General features: G+C 43.1%; 1 protein-coding gene and 1 long non-coding RNA gene across 7 annotated transcripts in view; one reads left to right on the top strand and one right to left on the bottom strand.

Moving 5' to 3' along the window:
- Positions 1-613: 613 nt before the first annotated feature.
- pcf11 (PCF11 cleavage and polyadenylation factor subunit) lies at positions 614-16,553 on the bottom strand. 6 transcript variants are annotated; one of them, XM_074611565.1, is made up of 18 exons: positions 16,263-16,553; positions 12,084-12,209; positions 11,592-11,780; positions 9,604-9,834; positions 8,370-9,361; positions 7,289-7,466; positions 6,747-7,134; positions 5,946-6,092; positions 5,774-5,839; positions 3,312-4,606; positions 3,059-3,125; positions 2,844-2,969; positions 2,630-2,759; positions 2,191-2,374; positions 1,941-2,096; positions 1,730-1,822; positions 1,450-1,485; positions 614-1,361 (listed from the first exon to the last, which is right to left on the bottom strand). In XM_074611565.1, exons 1-18 carry the CDS (start codon positions 16,482-16,484, stop codon positions 1,062-1,064), a joined length of 4,926 nt encoding a protein of 1,641 aa, XP_074467666.1. In that variant the 5' UTR covers positions 16,485-16,553; the 3' UTR covers positions 614-1,061. The 6 variants fall into 6 exon arrangements, with proteins under 6 accessions (XP_074467666.1, XP_074467667.1, XP_074467668.1 ...); XM_074611566.1 differs by having other exon boundaries at positions 5,946-6,089; XM_074611567.1 differs by lacking the exon at positions 5,774-5,839.
- Positions 16,554-19,511: 2,958 nt separating this feature from the next.
- The window catches only part of LOC141753169 (uncharacterized), a 33,782-nt gene continuing 32,597 nt past the window's right edge, over positions 19,512-20,696 (top strand). The window contains exons 1-2 of the long non-coding RNA XR_012590402.1: positions 19,512-19,785; positions 19,989-20,232. This is a non-coding gene — a long non-coding RNA (uncharacterized LOC141753169). The remainder of the gene's footprint in view (positions 19,786-19,988; positions 20,233-20,696) is intronic.

The raw sequence follows: 20,696 nt of genomic DNA, 5'->3' as shown, positions 1-20,696 counted from the left end.
TGTGTGAGGTTTTTATAATTATATAAGAAAATACTGAAAATGTGACCAAAGTGGAGAGAAGGAGAAAGAAAGTAAAGAGAGGAGGATGGGGAAAGATTGAAGGAAAAAGAAGAGGAAGAAAGTAAAGAAAAGAGAAAGTAAAGATAGAAAAGAAAAAAAACAAGAACAAAAAGAGAAAGTAAAGAAAAGAAAAGAAGAAAAGAAAAGATAAGTAAATAAAAAGAAAGAAACGAGAAAGTTAAGAAAATGAAAGGAGAAAAAGACACGAGAAATAAAAATAGAAATGAGGCAGAAAAAAAAAAAAAAAGAAACGATAAAAAAAAAGTAAAAAAAACTTGAAAGAAAAAATTAAAGAAACTGAGAAAAAGAATCGAACAAAGAAAGAAAAAAAGAAACACAAAAAAGAAAGACGAGAAAAAAAGAAAGATGAAGACAGAAAGAGTAAAGAACAGCAAAAAGAAGAGAAAGTCACGTCTCATGTTAAGACCTTTAAAAGAAAGGAGTGGTTGAGATGAAATAAATCAGAGCAGAGACGTTGAATCAACTAGAACCTTTATTTGATTTGTACGTTTGAACCTAAATGACAGAAAAGTGAAATCAGCTTCACACAAACTAGTTTCAGACTCTTTTATTTAAGAAAACAACGAGAAACAAAAAGGAGACGACGACTCGGATCCTCCGGAGAAACGATCGGTGGAGAGCAGGCGGAGTCTTCGGCCGTCCGATCGGATGATGCTTACCTTTAAACACCTGAAACTACCCGTCGATAATCAATAATCAATAATCAAGTATTTACAGAGCGTCAACAGGAAGCACACAGCAGCTGTTCCACACCAGAGATACCAAAAATACTTTAATTTATAAATTAAATCATTTACATCTCTGAGCCAAAAGGAAACACAACAGTTGTTCTTTAAATTAATTCACAGAGAAACAGGAGACCTGAAATGGTCGCGCACGATCCAAATACAAAAATGTATTCAAGTTATTGTCGCTGAGGAGGACGCCGCCTCCGCACGCTAAAATCAACGTTTCTTCTAAAAAACAAAAAACGTGGAGCTTTACGCTTTATTCTCGTCACATTGCACTTCGTCTGTTAAAACCTCCTCTTCCTCTTCTTTCACATCAGGGAGCTCGCACGCCTCAGTCTTCACTTCCTGTTTGACTGAGGCAGCGGCGGTGGCGATGGCAGCAGCCGCAGCGGAAGCAGCAGCAGTGGCGGCGGCGGCAGCGGCAGCAGCGGCGGCGGCAACAACACAGGAAGCGCCCTCCTCCTCCTCTTCGGTCTTTATGAAGGCGCTCAGCGGGTGATCAGTGAGCAGCTTGTTGGGCGACGGCGTGACGTCGAGGTACGACGACGTCTGAGGAGACAAACGGCAGCACGTCAAACATCTGAGGTTTAATTCTGAATTATTAGTATTTATATTTATTCATTCATCGGTTACTTACATTTTTATAATCTTCAAAACAGGCAGGATGGAAGTTCTGACGAGAGAAAACAAACATTCACATCAGTTTTTTACAAAGTTTTCAGACATTTTATCAATATTTTTGTTAATTTTACTAATATTTCACCTTTACCAAGATTCTTCTTACATTTTAGCAACATTTACCTTTTATTTTTTTAAATATTTCTGTTTACCAATATTATTCTGATATTTTATTATTATTATTCTGACATTCTACTAATATATTTAGTGAGAGTCTTGGTGGCGGCGGCGTGTCGTACCTTTTCGTCCACCCTGAGGGCGTCCTTCAGGAACCAGTCCTCCTCCTCCTCCACCCAGTACGTCTCAAACGCCTCCTGACAGATTTCACACAACTGCAGGAGGAAAAACAACAACATGTGACTTGTTTGTTTTATTTCTGATCTCTCACATGGTGGATTTCTATTATTGGGAATCTTCAGTAACATCAATCAGCTGAACCGTGAGTCTCACCTCTCCCACTTGGTCCTTGGTGGCTTTCACGCTCTGGAACTCCTTCTCCTTCTGCGCCGCCTGGCTCTTCTGAAGATCCTCCTCGCTCTCCTTCTCAAAGAAATTACTCTTGGCTCGCTCCTCCAGGTCGGCGATCTCCTCGAACTCGACCCAGTCCTGATGGCGGACGCACACAAACACAGATGAGTTTAAACATGGGGACGACCGTCATCTGTTTTAAAGGTCAGTGCGTACGTAGAGATGTTCTCACCCTGAGGCCGTAGTACCAGCGGCGGTGTGTGATCTTCTTGCTGGCGACCTTGCCGGCGTGGTTCTGCCTGAAGTGCCAGTCCAGGTGGTCGGCGTACAGGTCGGTCTGAGTGGCGGTGAACCTCATGCTGCACAGGCAGCACTGGTTCCCTGAGTACAGCTTGGTCACCACGCTCTCGTAACGCCTGGGGGGGCAGAATGTGTCACAACACTGATGTCAGACCACGTGGAGCTCATTCTATTTCACAACAACATCGTGGAACAGACGACTACGGCTGCAAATAACGAGTCATGATCAATTCATTAAGAAACTTGAAGAAATGATGAAAAAAGGTCACATTTGAGGAGCTGAACCAGAATCAGAATGTTTCACATTATGACCATCAACTATCAGAATAGTTGCCGATCATTTCATCTCTGAAGTCGACTCGTTCACTCACGGTTTCATGTCGTCGACTTTGAAGCCGGTGAGGTCTGGGAGATCTTCGTCCTCCTCCTCCACCTCTAACTCCTCTTCCTCCTCCTCCACCACCACGGGCGGAGGAGCTGTCGGAGGTGTTGAAGTCGGTTCTGGAAAACAAAATTCTAATTATTTTAACGTCCAAATAATGTAAAATACAAAAACAGCAGCAACGCGAGGACGGCTTCACTGACCGGCGCTGGGGGTCGGCGCAGCGTCGGGCTGCGAGGGTTTGATGATGCCGTTGGAGATGAGTTTGGTCAGCAGGTCGTTGACGTCGACCTGACCGAAGTGGTTCTCTGGAGGGGCGACCTGTCCAACTGCAGGGACACAACACCAGTTAGAGACAACACCAGTTAGAGACACAAGACCAGTTAGAGACACATTAAAACCAGGAGGATGAACTCACTCTGCTGTCCGAAAGGCACTGGGTTCGAAGGCAGGAAGGGCTGGCTGAGGTTCCCCAACATGTTGACCTGCAAACAAACAACCAGAGAACCTTTTAATAATCAGAAGAAGTTTGGATGCAACGTAAAGATGCATCTGAGTTCACATCTTCAGAGTCTGAATGAGATCCTGAAGGGTTTGAAGACTCTCATGGAGCATCACACCGAGAGGGAAGCAGACGTTTTGCCTGTTCATTTGTGAACCGTGTGACTCACCGGCTGCTGCATGGCGCCAGCGGGGGCAGCGGGGTTGTAGAAGGGGGCGGTGCCCGGCTGGTTGAACGGCGGCGCCGGCTGCATGTTGAAGTTTCCTGCCGGCTGCAGGTTGGACTGAGCGGAGAACGCCATCAGCCCGGCGGGGAACTGAGTGTTAATGGGCTCGGGGAAGCGCTGGGGGGCCATGTTGAAGTTCTGCGGGGGGGCGATGGGGTTGTCGTAGTGGGGCGGGGCCATCGGCCTCATGGGCTGCTGCAGGTTGTGTTGGGGAGCGAACCGCAGGCCCTGCTGGCCGGGGGGGCACTCGTAGAGTGGGGGCCCGCCCTGATGGGGCACGTTGGGTATGTCGAACCTGGGTCCGGGCTGACTGGGGGCCTCAAAGTGCATCGGACCGTCAAACCTCATCGGGCCCATCTGGTTTGGAGGGCCGTCGAAGCGCATGGGCCGCTGCTGCTGGAAGCCCATCGGTCCAGATCCGGGACCGGGAGCCATATTGTTCTCAAAGCGCCGCGGTGCATCAAAGCGCTGCATAGGGCCCTCAAACCTCACCGGGGGCTGCTGACCAATAGGACCGTCAAACCTCCCGGGCCCCTGAGGGTGAGGTGGACCGTCGAAGCGGCCCATGCCGTCTCCGCCTCTCATTGGACCGTGAGACATGTGGGGTCCGTCAAACCTCTCTGGCATATTGTGATGAGGCGGAACGCCACCGTCGAACCTGCCGGGACCCTGGTGGTGAGGCCCTTCAAACCGGGACGAGTCATCGTAGCGCCCGGGGCCGCCGCCGCCGCCTTCGTACCACCCGGGAGGCTGTGGTCTGGAGGGGCCCATGTGTCCGGGCCCGTCGTACCGGGGCGGGGGGTGTCCTCCGTCATGCGGAGGTGTGTGTCCAGGGGACTCGCTGTGCTGTCGGACGGAGGACAGCTGTCCGACGCGGGACGGCGCCTTGAGGATGGATTTGGGGGGAGGCGGAGGGGGGGGGGCCTCCAGGTTGAGGGGCCCATCGTCCGAGTGCTCGCTGTTGGGGCTCTCGAAGCGAGGGATCGGGCTCATCTCTGCCGAGTCTTTCTGGTGTAAGGGCGACAGGCGCTCACGCTCAAACCGAGGCGTTGGCGCGTCCAGACCGGCCGGGCTCGGAGACTTCCTGTGGACCACGGTGCCGGGCAGCGGGGGGCCCTGCTGGTTCCTGGAGTCGGCGGGTGGGCCGTACCTCCGCGGAGCGTCATAGCCGCTCTTTGGCTCCTCGTGTTCGTCTAAGCGCTGCCGCTCCGTCAGCGGCGAGGTCCACTCTCTCTCACCTGGAAACAACAGACACAAACTCATGAAGACGTTTTCTGACCGACAGTGAAACTCAGAACATTTTAGAACATTCAAATCATGATTTTAAATGTTTGACTTCCAATAAACTGAAGATAGAAACTACAGAGAAGAGATCTAGATAACGTTCTTCTTCTCTCCAACTAGCTACTGACTACGTCTCTCCGTGTGAACTGGATCGGATTCTACTGATGTAGCAGTGAGCAGACACTGTATATAGTAGACGCCGCATCGACTCCTGGATCTTACGTCAACGTGGGCGCCATATTGGACCTGGCAAGACTGGCCCGTAAACAAATACTAGTGAACGGGGGAGCTGCCCCTTTTTCTGGATAAAAAGCACCATAACGTCTACATTTCAAAAAACGATTTCAACGAGTCGTTATTATATTAAAGGTAGGGATGCACCGATACCGAGTACAAGTACTTACATTTGGGTACTCGCCGATACCGAGTACCGATACGAGTACTTCTCTGTGTCTAAAGACCCTCGTTAACAGCCAGCTGGAGGGTGTGAGCGACACACGGCAGGCTGGGGAGTCCCACATACGAGGCGGTGCGTGGGGGCACGACCGGCTCTAAGCCGTTTTGCGAGTACATGAGCAGAGTATCGGACCCGATACTGGTATCGGTATTGGTGCATCACAAATGAAAGGGTTTATGATCTACGAGGATGTTTTACTAATCATAATCAGTGTTTGTCTGCAATGTATAGAAGCATCTTAATTTACATATTCAAAGTACGAATGAGATCCTGAGGAAAACCCAGTTTGAAGACTCTCATAGTCACACCAAAGTTTTCCCCCGGCGCACTGATTGATCCAGACTCCATTCAGAAAACAAGCGTTTTAAAAGTTGTTTGAATGTCGTCTTGCGGACGGAGCTGACAAAACATGAATTCAGACTTTTTACAAATCGGCATTAGCATGTAGTTATTTCGGCATCATTTCGATCCGTTAACGACGACATCGCTGCCGTATTGATGCCCAGATAACTTTATGTCGATGGCGCCCACATTGACGTAACGCCTCAACGGGCTGCAGCGTCCAATGCGGCGTCTACGTATGCACGTCTATATGGTTGTGAGTGTGTGAGCTTCACCCCTGATTAAATGTGTAAACTGTGATCTCTTTAGAAGAGTCTCTAACCCTGCTGAAGTGTCACTGATCGAGACCCTGACACCCCGCAGCTCCAGAACCTGACCTCTGACCTCTCTGTGGATAAAGACGACAGATAACAGATAATATTTTGGCTTCACAGATCAGTTTTAAAGCAGATTAAAAAACACATGATGGATCGGTTGTGGAGCGGTGGACTCACTGGGCTCTCTGGGGTCGGCTCTCCTCCTGAAGCGAAGGCCCGGTAGAGCTTTCAGGGTGGGGAACTCTTTACCGTGGTTGTACTCCTCGATCATGGGGCCGAGCGGCGGCCGCGGCTCCTCGCGCTCTTTACTCCTCCTCTCACCTGCTATGAAGAATTACAGCCGCAAGTTCACGGGCTGTGGCCTTTTTTCCGCTCAAAGCGCCCCCTAGTGGCCGATTTGAATGAAACTTTCAGCGGATGTTTCAGCTACTCTTGTGAACATATGCTGCAAGTTTGGAGACGATGGGCCAAAGGCTTGTGAAGTTAGGTCTATTGATGTGCTGAGCCCCGCCGACTTACAGTTCATTGGTCAATATCTTGAAAACGCAACGAGGTGTCAACAAGCTTTATGCAACTTTTGATGAGTCTGGTCCAATAAGGATTCGCAGAAAATTTGCCAGCTATCAGACCTACGGTTTAGGAGGAGATGTCAAAAATGTGTTTTTCAGCAGCACATGTCTGTCAAATTTCAAATTGATGGGACTTATGGTGTGAGGGGGCTGGCCTTGAAAATTGTTACAGCGCCACCATGTGGTCGATTGGGGTCATAGTTCTTGAGAAGCACATGCACATCATTTCCAGTTATTGTGACAAGTTTCATGTTTCTAGCTCATTCCAGCTCACGGCAAATTACGCCTATTCGGCAGACAACAAATAACAATAATAACAAATTCACACAAACTCAATAATTAATATTCTGAATCTGTTCATGTTGATGGAAAGAGAAACAAGTATTCCCCCAGATGGCCCTCAGCTCACCTTGCCTCTCCCGTGGCGCCCGGCTGTATTTATGTGCTAGCGGTTGTCCGGGGCTCTTCTCACCCTGCCCCGCTTCCTCGACCCCCTCCTCCGGGCTCTCCTCGCCTTCCCACTCCTCCCCGGCGGCTCGGTGGGCGACCTGAGTCTTCCTCAGTTTGAGCTTGTGTTCGTAGTATGACACCTCCGCCGGGTCCATGCGGTCTCGGGGGGGGCGCGGCTGAGCGGCGGTGGGCGAGGCCAGCAGTTTCTTGGCGGGGAATTCTCCGTCGTCGTCCCAGCTGTCGGAGCGCTGCTTCTCCTCCTGGTACTGGAAGAAGTGTTTGATCTGGTGGGCCATGTTCAGGAAGTCCTCCTGGGAAATCTCGCCGCTCTCCAGACGCTTACTGGCCTGCAGGGAGGAAGAGAGACGGGACGTTAGAGGAAGATCAAGAGGAACACTGGAACAAGAGAGCTTTACAATGACTTCGTCACGAGACGGCTAGCGTTAGCCAGCCGTCTCGTCCTCCTGCAGTAGTCTCGGTGTGGCGGTGTTTGTGACGTACCCTCCGGAGCAGGTCCTTCTTGGAGGCGGTGTTGAGGGCTTCAGGTATCTGCAGGTTGGCGTCCACGCTGAGGCGGTGCTTGGAGGTTCGGGGGGTGGTGGGGCGAGTCGGGGTGCCGTACTGCTGTTTGTGTCTCTGAGGTGCCGGCTTCACGTGAGACTCCTCCGGCAGCTTCGGACTGAAGAGGAAAAATCAATCAGTGACTTTTGGTTTATAGATTAAATCCAGAGGTCAGGTCAGGTCAAAGGTACACAGTCCCCGAGCAAAGAAAAACAGCTTTCAAAATACATTTGTCCCCGTCGCCATGAAATATTTGAGTTAGTGAGGACATCAATTGTTTGTTTATATATCTATTTATTTAACCATCACTCAGTACCGGCTGCTCCTTTTCATGTCATTTCTATTGTGTTTTAATGTGTCCTGTCAGGATGTCATGTTGTATTTAATGTACTTTTTTAATAGCAGATTCTAAACATGCACACCAAAGACATTTCTGTCCTTTGCAAGCAAAAAGGATTAGTATTTTCTATCAAATAAAAATGACCACTACAGGTGTGTAATGTGAGGATTTGCTGTACACAACTGCATATTCAATATATTTTAGTTTTAAGACTATTGGTCAAAATGTAAAATATTAAAAATCATGTGCAGCCCTGCTCACCACCAAAATTTATAACAAAAGATTATTATTATTTCTCGATTAATTGATTATTACGTTTTTTTAAATGTCAGAATATTGTAAAAAATACGGTTATAAATTTCCCTGTAATCCAAAAAGACACAAAAATATTCGGTTTACTATCATAAATCACAAAGAAAAGAAGTAAATCCTCACATTTGAGAAGCTGCAATCAGCAAATGTTTTGTCATTTTCTCTTTAAATATGAATAAATGATTAATCTATTCGCATTAAAACACTCAAGCAGCCGTACAAGACGTTTTAAATTAAGTCTGAATTTGGTAAAATTCCTAAAATCAGGAACGATCTGATTAAAGTTCATTTGAATCCAGATATTAGATGTCCGGTTTGTTAAGATCAGTTTGTGAACACAACAGGGTGAAATATGAGACGTGGACTCACTGTTTGTTCTCCTCCCAGCCGCTCCTCCAGCGGTGAGGAGCCTCCTTGACCTCCCCTCCGCCGCCGTCGTGGCTCCGTGGAGAATGAGAGTCTCTGGACTCGGAGTGCCGGTCCTCCGCCGGCCTCTTTGACCTCCTGCTCTCCGACTGGTTCTTCTTGAGCACAAGCCGGTCCCCTCGGCCAGGCTTGCCGTGCTCCGGTTCGTCTGCGCGGACCCTCCTGGGTTTGCCGAGTTTGTGCGACGGTGACGGGGACAAGGAGCTGCTCCTGGCTCTGCTTTTGGGCCTGTCCTTCCTCTTCGGGGAGGAGGCGGGGGAGCGGGACCTGGACCGCGAGCGGGTGCGTTTCCTGGCATGTGTCCGGGCGTTGCCTCCGGTCTTGAACTCGGGCTTCTCTGCGGACTCGGCGCGGTCGTGTTTGGGCACCGAGCCGTTCACCATCTTGCCCTTGTTGAACCTCTGAAGATCGGCAACTCGGGCCGCCGCCTCCTCTCGCTCCTTCTTGTCGGTGCAGCGTTTCTTCTCCTTCACGTCCTCGTCTTTGGATTCTACGGTCTTGTCCTGCGTGCGTTTCTTCAGCCTGGGATCTTTCTTCGTGCCGTCAGCTGACTTCTGAGTCTCGGCCTCCGTCTGTTTGTTTTTACTCTGGACGCTTTTGACCATCGGAGACGGCGGCTTCAACTTGGGCTTCTCCTCTGACACTTCTTTCCTCGGTGTTCGGACCTTGTCTGGCCGGGTGGATTTCTCAGGTGTCAGCGCAGGACTTCCTGTTGTGGCGGGGCCATCTTTCTTCCCGGCAGGCTGCTCTTTGGACTGGGAGGCAGCCGGCGGGCCGGTGCGGTTCAGACGGGGGTCTCTGGTGGTCGATTTAGCGTCCGTCTGCGTCTGAGGAGGGATCCACGGTCGGACCACGGGAACAGGTTGGCTGGTGGTCTTCGCCGACATGCTCTGTGCTGCAGTGGAGACCGGAGTCGGGATCACAAATCCACCCGCCTGCAGACACATCAAACAACGGTTGGTGCTTTTGTTTCAGCGGTAGGACAGAATATTACAAATAAACATGGAAGTTCCGCGGCTAAATGAAATCAGAAAATACAGATGACTGTTTATAAGAGCCTGAACCTGCCGAAAATACAGCTGCTTTTTGTATTCAACATACTTTGATAAGAGATTTACGCGTGGATAATCAGAGCTAAGTGAATATGAACGGCGCCCCCGGCCCTCGTTCGTCCTACCAGCTGTGCTTTGGTCTGCTCCAGCTCCAGCTCGATCTTCTTCTGCTGAAGCTCCAGAAGCTGTTTCTGTTTGGCCAGCAGCTGCTGTCGGATCAGCTGCTCCTGGGTCAGGCTGGACGGGCTGACGACGGGGACCGGGACCGGGACCGGCTGGGGAGCGGGCGGCGCCGGTGGTGGCGGCGGAGCCGGCGGCTGAGTGGGCGCAGGCTGCGGAGAGGGCGCCTCCTCAGACTGGAGACACGGCGAAGGTTACAGAAAGCCGTTAGTTAACTTCAATAACCGACTTGACCTCAACTACATCTCGGCTCATGAACAGGGATGCACCGACCTGACCGTTTCAGTCCCGATACCTGGGCTTTAGGTACCGGTTGATCCGATACCAGTGTTTCATTAATAAGCTGTGTGCCTCACTCATCATTCTTTATGTGGAAGGCAACATCAGGCCTGACTTCAATTTGACTGAATTGTATTAAATAATAAATCATACACCGGCAACTTGGTAGAAATCTTCAAAATTAACAGGAATTACAATTCAAGTGTAAACCTTTTTAATGCAGCGACAAACTGGTCCAAACTTAAACAGGAATTAAAATGCCAGTACATAGTATATAAACATAGAATTGAATAGATCGGCCCAATTGTCACTGATATCCGATCCCGTATCGGTACATCCCAACTCATAAAAGGGCCAAACTGTAACCCAGAGTCCTGCCCTATACTCTCCGGGTAACCCACAAATAAAGTTATGCAACAAGGTAAAAAACACATTTATATAAAATCCACGGGCTAAAATGAACTAAACGCAAGTGAGAACAAGATTGTTCTTTTTTTTCTGAAGAAAATCTGAAAAGAAAAGTGTGCAGTACTTTTAACACCGCAGGAACTTTCCCCCCAGAACTAAGAACCTTTTGAGGACCTCACTGCCTTACAACGGCAGGGACCAGTGTCTACATTAAGCTCATTTACCCCCCCAAAAAGGGCCCTGGTCGAGGGTAGTACTTTCTGTAAGTACAGGAACCGTTGAGGTAGTTTGCAGGGATGACCGTCAAACACGCAGCACAAGTGCTTCAACTGTACCGCTTCATTCATAAAACAAGGAAGTACTCCAGTATCGAGGGAAGAACATTTCTCTTTGTTTAATAACATTAAAAGTAAAGTTAGGCTCTGCTGTCGGCTTCACGACTCATTTAAAAACAGATAGAGGTAGAAGAGACAGTGCGGCGGTGCTGTTTATGAAAGAATATAATGTGATTTTCTGATTGTTTCGTGGCGGTTACGTTCTAAAGCACAAATAAATAACCATCAAACACTCGACAGATGATTTACTGTGGAGACGGACGCTCTTAGTTTCATTTCATTCGTTACATCCAACGGGCAGCAGTAAATATCGTCGCAGTGAGACAAAACTAGGGATGCACCAATACCGCTTTTTTTTCAGGGAGGGACGGGGCTCCCTGCTCCCGGTGTGACTGTCAACCGGGGCGGACTGTCCTCAGTGCCCCAGCCGCGTCGTTCCCCCAGGGCAGGGCCCGGCCCGCATAAAAGGCACCAGGAGTCTTCGGCGATGTCTGCAACCCACCCAACCCGTCTTGAAACACAGACACGGTCTTACACACACACACACACACACACACACTAGTCAGAGGGTGCAAAACCGCGTGGAGCAATAAAAGTGGGGGCCGGCGCGCGCCGGCTGAGGTGGGATCCCAGCCCAGTGGGGTCGGGCACACCACCACAAAGTGGTATCGGTGCCGTTGTATCGGAGCAGTTTTGCGAATACGAGCACATGAGCACAGTATCGGTGCATCCCTATTCACAGATCTTTAGACCACGGTGGAAACGCAGACAACAGCGGACTGAATGAACCTTTTAGTTTCTTGAAAAGTAGTTCCAGCGACTAAAAAGTACCACCAACAAATCAATGTGAAGATCAACAAAGCCCAGTCCCAGTGGTTCTGATGTGGTGTTTTTTTGCAGCGCATACACACCTGTTTTAAAAACTTGGGGTTGACGTGAATGCTGGCGCTGGCGTTGACGGTGGGCGGCAACGGCTTGATGGGCCATGCCGGGTCCACAGAGTTGACCCGGACATCCAGCGCGTACAGTTTCTTCAGAGGAAACACATCGTCCCACGTCGATCTCAACTTGAACAGACTCTTTCTAGTGTTTTCATCCACCTACAAACAGAGGACATAACTTGGTCCACAGCTACCAACAAAAAAACTCTGAGCATCACAGCAAGAGTAAGCACTTCATTACAACTAAAAATAGCAATTCTAGACAAGTTTAATATTAATATTTCAAAAAGCATGAGCCCACCCTCCCACTTTTATTAGCAGGACTACGTTATGGTATAAAAGAGCAGAGTGCAGGAGATCACACATAAGAAGCAAGCAACACAACAAACAGGAGGGAAGTGAAGTGGGCAGCTAAGATTTTTAGTGCTTAAATATTGTAAACGGCAGCAAAGAGAACTTTACCTTTTCAAAGACACATATAAATGAAGTGATTAGGTTTTTAGCAAACACTGCAAGGTACTCTCCTCCAACATTCTTCACTATGGAATCCACTAAGTACAAAACTGGAAGCTTCTCGGCAGATGGGGCCTGGAGTAATAGAGAACTCGACAAGTTTAGAAAACAACAGGGGTTAAAATCAACATTTCAGAACAAATTAATCACATTTTGACAGGAATAACAGAGGCTACCCTCGCCCTCACCACCCGCTGTGTGAAAAAAAAGCCAAAAAAAGTTGGTGTCAAGTGAGGAAAAAGGTGACACACGTGATGGAAAATCAGCCAACAGTCCAAAAGAGTTTTCTTCTTTCTGGAATCAAAATAAAAGTGAGGAAAAATACTCCAATAAAGTTTGTAATCGCACCGAAGGCTCGACCACAACAGTCCAAAAAAACAGTCATCTTCAATCAGTTCTGTATCTCAGGAAGATAATCCCAAAGTCAGGGGAGATAAACATGTCCACGGTGCATTATGGGTAAAAAAAACAGGTCACAGAGTGCAGTCCTCTTACCTCCAAAGAGGGTTTTTTCCTTAAACCACTCTTTGTACTTTACCCAGACGACACATCGCGACTTTTACTCTTTAATGTCAGTGAGTTTTAATCACTCGCTCTTTCAAAGTTTTACCCTTTTTTTCTCCCTTCGGTTGTTAAAAAAACATTAGTAACCCATTTTAGTTGTGAAGCTGCTTTTAAAACTCTTTGGCAGATACTGTTAGTAAACTTGTGCAGCTGAGTTTTGTACAACCAGTCCGAAACCAGCCGAGTCAGACTGGGCCGTGTCAGTAAATGTAAACCAGAGTCATACCAATAAATTACACTGCGAAATAAAAAATGACAAAAAGCACATTTCACATTTTTTATTATAACATTATAACCATTCAATGACATTTCAGTAATTCAAGATTTACTAGTGAATTAATGCAGAAAAACCGACCAAAGCTTTGTTGTTGTGTAACACTGAGGCAAACTGCTGACTGAGATGCATTTCTATGGAAGGTAAAAGGCGCTTTAAAAAAAGAGGCCACGTCTCCGGTGTCCAACAATAGATACCCGACAATAAATTAGACTGAAAAACGTCGGTGTGGTCTGGCCTCTGTCAGCAGATGTAAAGAAAATTACTGTGACGGACGTTCAAAATACTTCTGCGAATAAATCAGAGCTGCTAAAGTGAAAATCCACCGTAAACTAAACCACCTCGTTTAACCTCCTGGTTGCCTGCCTCCTCTGGAAGTCCACTAAGATTTCTTTAGATCATTAGTTGTGTTTTTATGCTTTTTCCATGCTGAATGACTTGAAGAAACTTATGAGCTTATCTTTGGTAAAACACAAGGTGGTGCTAAAGTGTCATTCTTTGTCGATTAAGAATGTCTTTAGTCGAGGACTGTCCTACTTCCTGGACTCATTATATACATTTTAAAAGATAGCATCTCTTTGTCCATAAGGCCAAACTATACTATTTATTATCAACCAGAGTCCACCAGTTATCGCTTGAGTTAAAGCTGTTCATTGTGATAAATCAATCTAGGACATGTTTTATTGATAAATTAGCTTCAATCAAGTCTTTTTATTGTTCTTAAAGGTTGTCTTATACTTCAGAAACACACTTAGACTGATTTAAGGCTGAAAACACACTCAGTAAGCCAACAATACCGTTGAGTCTTTAAACCAGCATTTAAAAGCATTTTAAACCTCCAAGTGACTGATTGACTTCATGGTGATATTCAACAGAAAACACAATTCAGACCTTTAAAGGTCCAATATCGTGCTCATTTTCAGGTTCATACTTGTATTTTGTGTTTCTAGTAGAACATGTTTACATGCTGTAATGTTTAAAAACAACTTTATGTTCCTCATACTGTCGGCCTGAATATACCTGTATTTACCCTCCGTCTGAAACGCTCCGTTTTAGCGCATTTTGACGGAATTGCATTGCTAGGCAACAGCTTGGGTCCATGTTTACTTCCTGTCAGCTGATGACATTCCCATACACTGCAACCAGGATTAAACTGGAACACATTTAGAATGTTTAAGTATAAAATTGTTTAAAGGGTCTAAATATTGTATATTTGTGATACACAAATGGGCAGAAATCCTGACAGCTTGTTTCAAATGCAGAGTTTCTGAATACGGGCTGTGTGTATTTCCCTGCGGATTGAGTGTTTCGATACTTTCACAGTATTTATACAGAACTTAAGCCTGCTTTATAATAAAAAAACATGAAAATCTAACTTTTTTATAATATAGGACCTTTAATGTTTAGCTACTTTATGGTGGATTTTCACTTCCGTTTAACTCAAATCTAGTTTTACGTCAGTGCGTCGAGTTTCGGTTAACTGCTCAAGAATCCTCTCTTGTTTAAAGCAAACTAAATATATGAATAATTTCCACTTTAATAATAAAGCTACTCGGATCAGTTAGTGTCGCTAAGCAGCGGGATGTACCGCAGCGTTAACTCGGCTGACATGTGGTGGAACGTGACGCTAGCCGCCATTAAGGCCTATAGAACGAGGCTGGGACACAGGTCTTGGGGTATGATGCATGCGCAGTGGAACTGAAGCTGCGGTCGTGCGTTATGATTGGTTCAATTTGGGAAACATTTCTTGCAGAGTGACATAGATGTAAATTGTTCCTTCTGCGAATCACATCCTGAAACTTGCTCTCATTTATTCTGGTCCTGTAAATTTACATGGGAATTGTGGAAAGATGTCAATTTTATACTTGTTAACATTTTCTCAGATTTTGCACTGTATTATAGAAATATTATATTTGGTTGCTACGGTTACAGTGACAAAGACAGCAATGCATTTTTTCTTATTAATTTAATTTTAATTCTCGCGAAGTTCCACATTCACAAGTGTAAGTTTACCAAAAAAAAAAGCCTAATTTCTTTGTATTTATGAAAGAAATGGAATTATATCTGTCAACAATTTCTTCCTCACATAACAAAAAAGCGATGAAAACAATGAATGTATGCAATATCTTTAATGTTTTAAGTGAAATTATTGTCATACACTGCGTGGTCTTTTTTTATTTATTTATTTTTATGTTGGTTGTTTCATTTCTGTTGTCCTTTTTATTATTTTTTTAATTATTAAAAATAAAAATAAAATATTTTTTACAATGCGTGTGGTCTTTTTTATTATCTATTTATTTATATATTTTTATTGTGTTTTTTTTAATGTTGGTTTTCTTTCATTTCTGTTGTCCTTTTTATGTTTGACACAACTCTTTGTTTATGTTTATGCTTCTTCTGTATGTAAATGATTTTAATGTTTTCTGCTGTTGCTATGGATACTGTCATTTCGAAATTAAAAAAAAAGTGCAGACCAGATTTACATGTGAATTGTGGAAAGATGTAAATGTTATACTTGTTAACATTTTCTCAGATTTTGCACTGTACTATAGAAATATTATATTTTGTTGCTATGATTAAAGTGACAAAGACAGTAATGCAGTTTTTCTTATTAATTTAATTTTAATTATCGCTAAATTCCACATTCACAAGTGTAAATTTACAAAAAAAATGTATTTGTATTTATCAGAATCAGAATGGTGTTTATTGCCAGGTGTAAGAGGTCTACACTAGGAATTGGTGCAAATAAGTATAATAACAAAAAGAATAGATAAAAACGTTAGAATAAAATAATAATAATAACAAAACAAAAATTCTACCAATATGAAATAAACAATATAAGCTATAAACAAAAATAAACTTATTTTAAAAATTTAAATTATGAAAGAAATGGATCTATATCTGTCACAATTTCTTCCTCACAAAACAAAAAAGCAATGAAAACAATGAATGTATGCAATATCTTTAAACTTTTTAGGTGAAATTATTGTCAAACTCTCGCGTGTTTTGTTTTTTTAAATTAATTTTATGTTGGTTTTGTTTAAAAATAAAAAGTGCAGACCAGATTCTACTGCGCATGCGCACCCCCCCCCGGAGCTCTGACGCGGCGTTGGCGCGTGACGCAGCCTGCTTCCCATTGGCCCTGGTTGCGCTCATCACTAGCCGTTAGCATCGTTAGCATCCACTAGCCGCCATGTTGTAGCCGCCATGTTCCGCTCCTCTAACTCCATCACTCCAACACCAACACATCTAAACATCTGAAATGTAAAGGATTCTATATGTATAAAAACCTTGCTTATTTGCGCTTCAATAATAGCGACGATATCCTTGGCGCAGTGCCGGTTTTCCTCCGCCAGGATGGTGAGCATGTTGATGTGCGGCTTGCTGTTGAATGTCAGGTCTTCCAGAGAGGACTGGTAGTCTCCGCAGGCGTCTTCTCTCCCGGCTTTATCCTCCATCTCCGAGCAGCTCACACCTACAATACCATACCCAGCGAGTAGCAGGCAGTCCATCAACTCCTCCAGCTAACTGCTGGTGACCGATACCCGGTTAGTGGGGTTCGTCTCGGGGTGTAACTCAGCCGCTTTCCGCCCGTTAGAGACGACGCACAAGATGGCGACTGGTAACTGTTAACGGACGGCCTCATGCGTCACGCGGAATGATAACCTGACGTCAGTGAAGCCCCATTGGCTGGTTGTAGGCCGTGTGACCGGGCTCTTGGTTCTCATTGGTTAGAAACAATAACGGCCACGCGAACGAGCCAATCAGATCGAAGCAGTGTGAGTTTGTTATTACATAATGTACCCGGATGTTACCCAACACAGCAACATGAGGCCGAAACATGGCGGCTCACTCCGCTTCTAGTCTGTTGTTGTTTTAATGTATCCTGAATATAAAACTGAACATTTGAAAATGAAATACGATTTTTTAAATTTTTATTATTATTATTATTTTTTTAATTGTAATCTTTTTTTAATAAATTTGCTTTAATTATTTTTTTTTCTTTAGGCCTATAATTTTGTAGTCATTTGTATTTTTTTGTCTTGTTGTTTACATCTATCCTGAATATAAAACTGAACATTTGAAAATGAAATACGATTTTTTTTTCTTTTCTTTTTTTAATTAAATTTGTTTTTCAATTTTCTTTTTTTTTAATTTTTTTTTATTATTATTTTTTCTTTTCTTTTTTTTCAATTTTGTTTAATTTTAATTTTTTTTCTTCTTTTTATTATTTTTTTTTCTTTAGGCCTATATTTTTTTTGTCTTTTCTTTTTTTTTGTCTTGTTCACGTTTCCTGAATATAAAACATTTGAAAATGAAATACGATTTCTTTTTTTTAATTTGAATTTTTATTCCTTATTTATTATTTTTAATTTATTTGTATTATTTTAAATTTGAAAATGAAATACGATTTTTTAAATTTTTATTATTATTATTATTTTTTTTAATTGTAATTTTTTTTAATTGTAATTTTTTTTAATAGAATTTTTTGAATTTTTCTTTAGGCCTATAATTTTGTAGTCATTTGTATTTTTTTGTCTTGTTGTTTACATCTATCCTGAATATAAAACTGAACATTTGAAAATGAAATATGATTTTTTTTTTTTTTCTTTTTTTAATTAATATTTTTTTTAATTTTAATTTTTTAATTTATTTTTTTATTATTTTTTCTTTTCTTTTTTTCAATTTTAATTTTTTTCTTCTTTTTATTATTATTTTTTCTTTGTTGTGTACATGTATCCTGAATATAAAACATAAAATTTGAAAATAAAACATATATCTTTTTAAAGTATGGAATTCAGAGATTTAATGGAGTCGGAATGTATATTAAGGGTTGTGTGTATGTCTTACAGGATGATTCATGTTTATGACATCTGTTATCTTTATCTCAAAGGATTTCTTTTTTATTTACAATGTCCTCTGCACCTGATTATATATATATATATTTTTCTTTTTTTTTCTGGTTCTTTAAAGCACTAAAGAAGACATTTAAAAGGAGCTGGTGACAAAGTTGTGAGGATAAAAGGGTAATTATATTTTTTCCAGATGTTATGTAGATCTGTATGTAAAGAAAGAATCTGTGGCACGTTTACTGGATTAATTTCTACATGTTATGAATGATAAAGACTGAATCATCTGTTACTGAGAGTTAACGCTGTGTGCCATGTACGGCTCTGAGATATTATTAGACTCAGTAATCAAACACCAGCCTGGTTCTTATATTTTTTATTAGGTCTATATGTTTTGGTGTGTTGGTTCTTTTGTCTTGTTGTTTACTTGTGTTCTTAATATAAAACTGAAAATCTGAAAATAAAATTATTTATTTTCAAATGTTTTAATTTAATTCTATAAATGATTCCTTATTTATTCTTTTATTTTATTTGTATTATCTTAAATTTGAAAATAAAAAACATTTTATATTTAATTTTACTTATTTATTATTTATTTACTTTTTTCTTTTGTTTTTATTATTTTAGGCCAATATTTTTTGTTTTTTTTCTTCACATTTTTAAAATTTAAAATTTAATTTTTTTTTAATTTATCTTCTAATTATATCTTTTTATTTATTCTTATATTTTATTTTTTATTAGGGCTATATTTTTCTAAATAAATCTCAGTTTTTCTGGTGGTCCTTTCGTTTTATATCACAGAAATGGGAATAAAACCAGATATCTGAAGGGACGACGTCTCTGAAGGTTTTTATCTAATCTGTTTATATTCAAAACAATCAAGAAAATAATCAGCAGTTTAATTGATTAATTGATTATAAATACATAATGATTAGGTGAGTGAGCTGCACTTTGATTTCATCTGGATCCCAGATATATGATGATTTAATTTAACTAGTGCTTTTTTATTTTTATGCTGCTTTAATTTATTTTATTTTATCTACACAGAGAAGTGGTGAAATGTGATTGTACCTGATATGACAGTAAAAATAATTTTATTCTATCATTTGAATTCACTGATTTATTTTACACTTTAATTCTTTCCGGTAAAACTCCTGTAAAATTATAAAAAAATTGCAGACGTGTAAAATAAAACATTTTTAATAATGATCTAAATTCATGACCAGCAGTGATGTCACCTGTGATGTCATGGCGTGTCTCGTACGGTTATGGTGCCCCCCCCCCCCCCGAGAGTTGTTTAGATTACAAAATAATATAACAATAACAGAAATGATGTGAGCCGACTGGTACAGACATACTGCAGGAAGTACAACACCGTGTTAATGTCCACACATACAGACAGGAAGTAGTCCGTCAGCAGCGGCGGCGGCGAGGGAACTCAAGAGTTTTTAAAAAATGGAAGAAAAAAATCGTCCCAAAACGTGTTTATTCACAATCAGAAAATCTGTGTCTGTTTCCTGTGAGAGTCTTCAGTTCGTTCTGCGTTCAGAGGAAACAGGAAGTGAAACGGCGAGGAGGAGAAAAGGTGGAGTCAGATCGTTACTCATCACTCGTTGATCCTGTTGCGTCTGAGCGTCACAGTTCTGCTCCGACTGAACGGGGCCAACAAAATGTAAAGCGTTTTCTGAATGAAGTTTTGAACTGGATCTGATCGCCGACACGTTGAAGCTGCAGCCAGACGATGGAAAGGAATGGTCGTTGGTAAGTCGAGGGTTCAACTCTCTCAAACAAACTTTAACTTACGAAACAAACCCCGACAGCGTCCGACAGTAACGTAGGAATGATTTAGTGAACTGAGAATCTGATTGGGTTTCCCATGATGCTCCGTTACATCCTAGAATAATACAACTGGGATATATTACTGCATATCTGGGACTATCTTCTGGCTGTTAAAGGTTCAGGTGTTTCTCAGTAAAGAAATGTGCTGCTGTGGACGGGGACGGCAGCGAAACTGATTTTAGATCATAAAAGAATCAATATCAGTTTAAGTGTACGCGATATTTTCACCGCTTTACCTCGCCATCAGAAGCCGTTATATATCGCTCTCTTCAAAGCCACCAGACTCCGTTCACAAAAACAGTCATTTTCCCTCCCACAAGAGAGTAGCTGGTCTACCGCCGCATCCATCGGTTAGTTAGTGTTATTGTGAGACTTTGGTGAATCAGAACTAACCTTCTAAAACACCAAAGTCTAGGGCTTAGTCCTGAATACCATGTTTTTGGGCTTCGAAGTAGGGATGCTAATTTTGAAAAATGTTCTTAACCGACCCTCGTGAACCCATTATTAACCGACAAGATTAGTGCGTCGCATGCAGCGGTGCACCAGCTGCAGGAGCACAACTGACAACTGAGTCACCAGTTCACCGTCCGAGAGCGTTAACTTAGCAGCTACGAGGTTGCGTTCACTGTCTCCAGTTCACCGTCCGGGATTTACAAATATTCGAAGGTATTCGTAGCTTCGGGACAGCGCCGCCGTTCTGCACACGCACGCACATAGGGATTTATACATTATTACATACATAAAACAAAGCATCCAATAATTGATTTGGAGGTCGATTGCCATGGCAACGGTCAAAGCTTCAAAGCATTCCTACCAAAGTCTCACAATAACACGAACAAAGTAACCGATGGAGGCGGCGGTAGACCGGCACCTCCCGTGTTCTGAGAGGTAAAATTACTGTTTTTGTGAACGGAGTCTGGTGGCTTTGAAGAGACAATAGATCACAGCTTCGGTTTCCCCATCTACTGTCGGTAATACACGACTATGTACATCATACCGCCCCACTGAGAAACACCTCAGCTATCACGTTTAATA

This window comes from Sebastes fasciatus, chromosome 16, assembly GCF_043250625.1.
Source record: "Sebastes fasciatus isolate fSebFas1 chromosome 16, fSebFas1.pri, whole genome shotgun sequence".
NCBI lineage: Eukaryota > Metazoa > Chordata > Actinopteri > Perciformes > Sebastidae > Sebastes > Sebastes fasciatus.
Note: the sequence above shows the minus strand (reverse complement) of the source record. Positions and strands in the feature narration are given on the sequence as shown.

Coding starts and splice junctions, on each gene's coding strand:
- pcf11 (XM_074611565.1), bottom strand. CDS start 16,484: ATGGACTGCCTGCTACTCGCTGGGTATGGTATTGTAGGTGTGAGCTGC. Junction 12,210..16,262: donor TTGAAGCGCAAATAAGCAAG/GTTTTTATACAT, acceptor CTATTACTCCAG/GCCCCATCTGCCGAGAAGCT. Junction 2,375..2,629: donor AAAGTCGACGACATGAAACC/GTGAGTGAACGA, acceptor CTGCCCCCCCAG/GCGTTACGAGAGCGTGGTGA.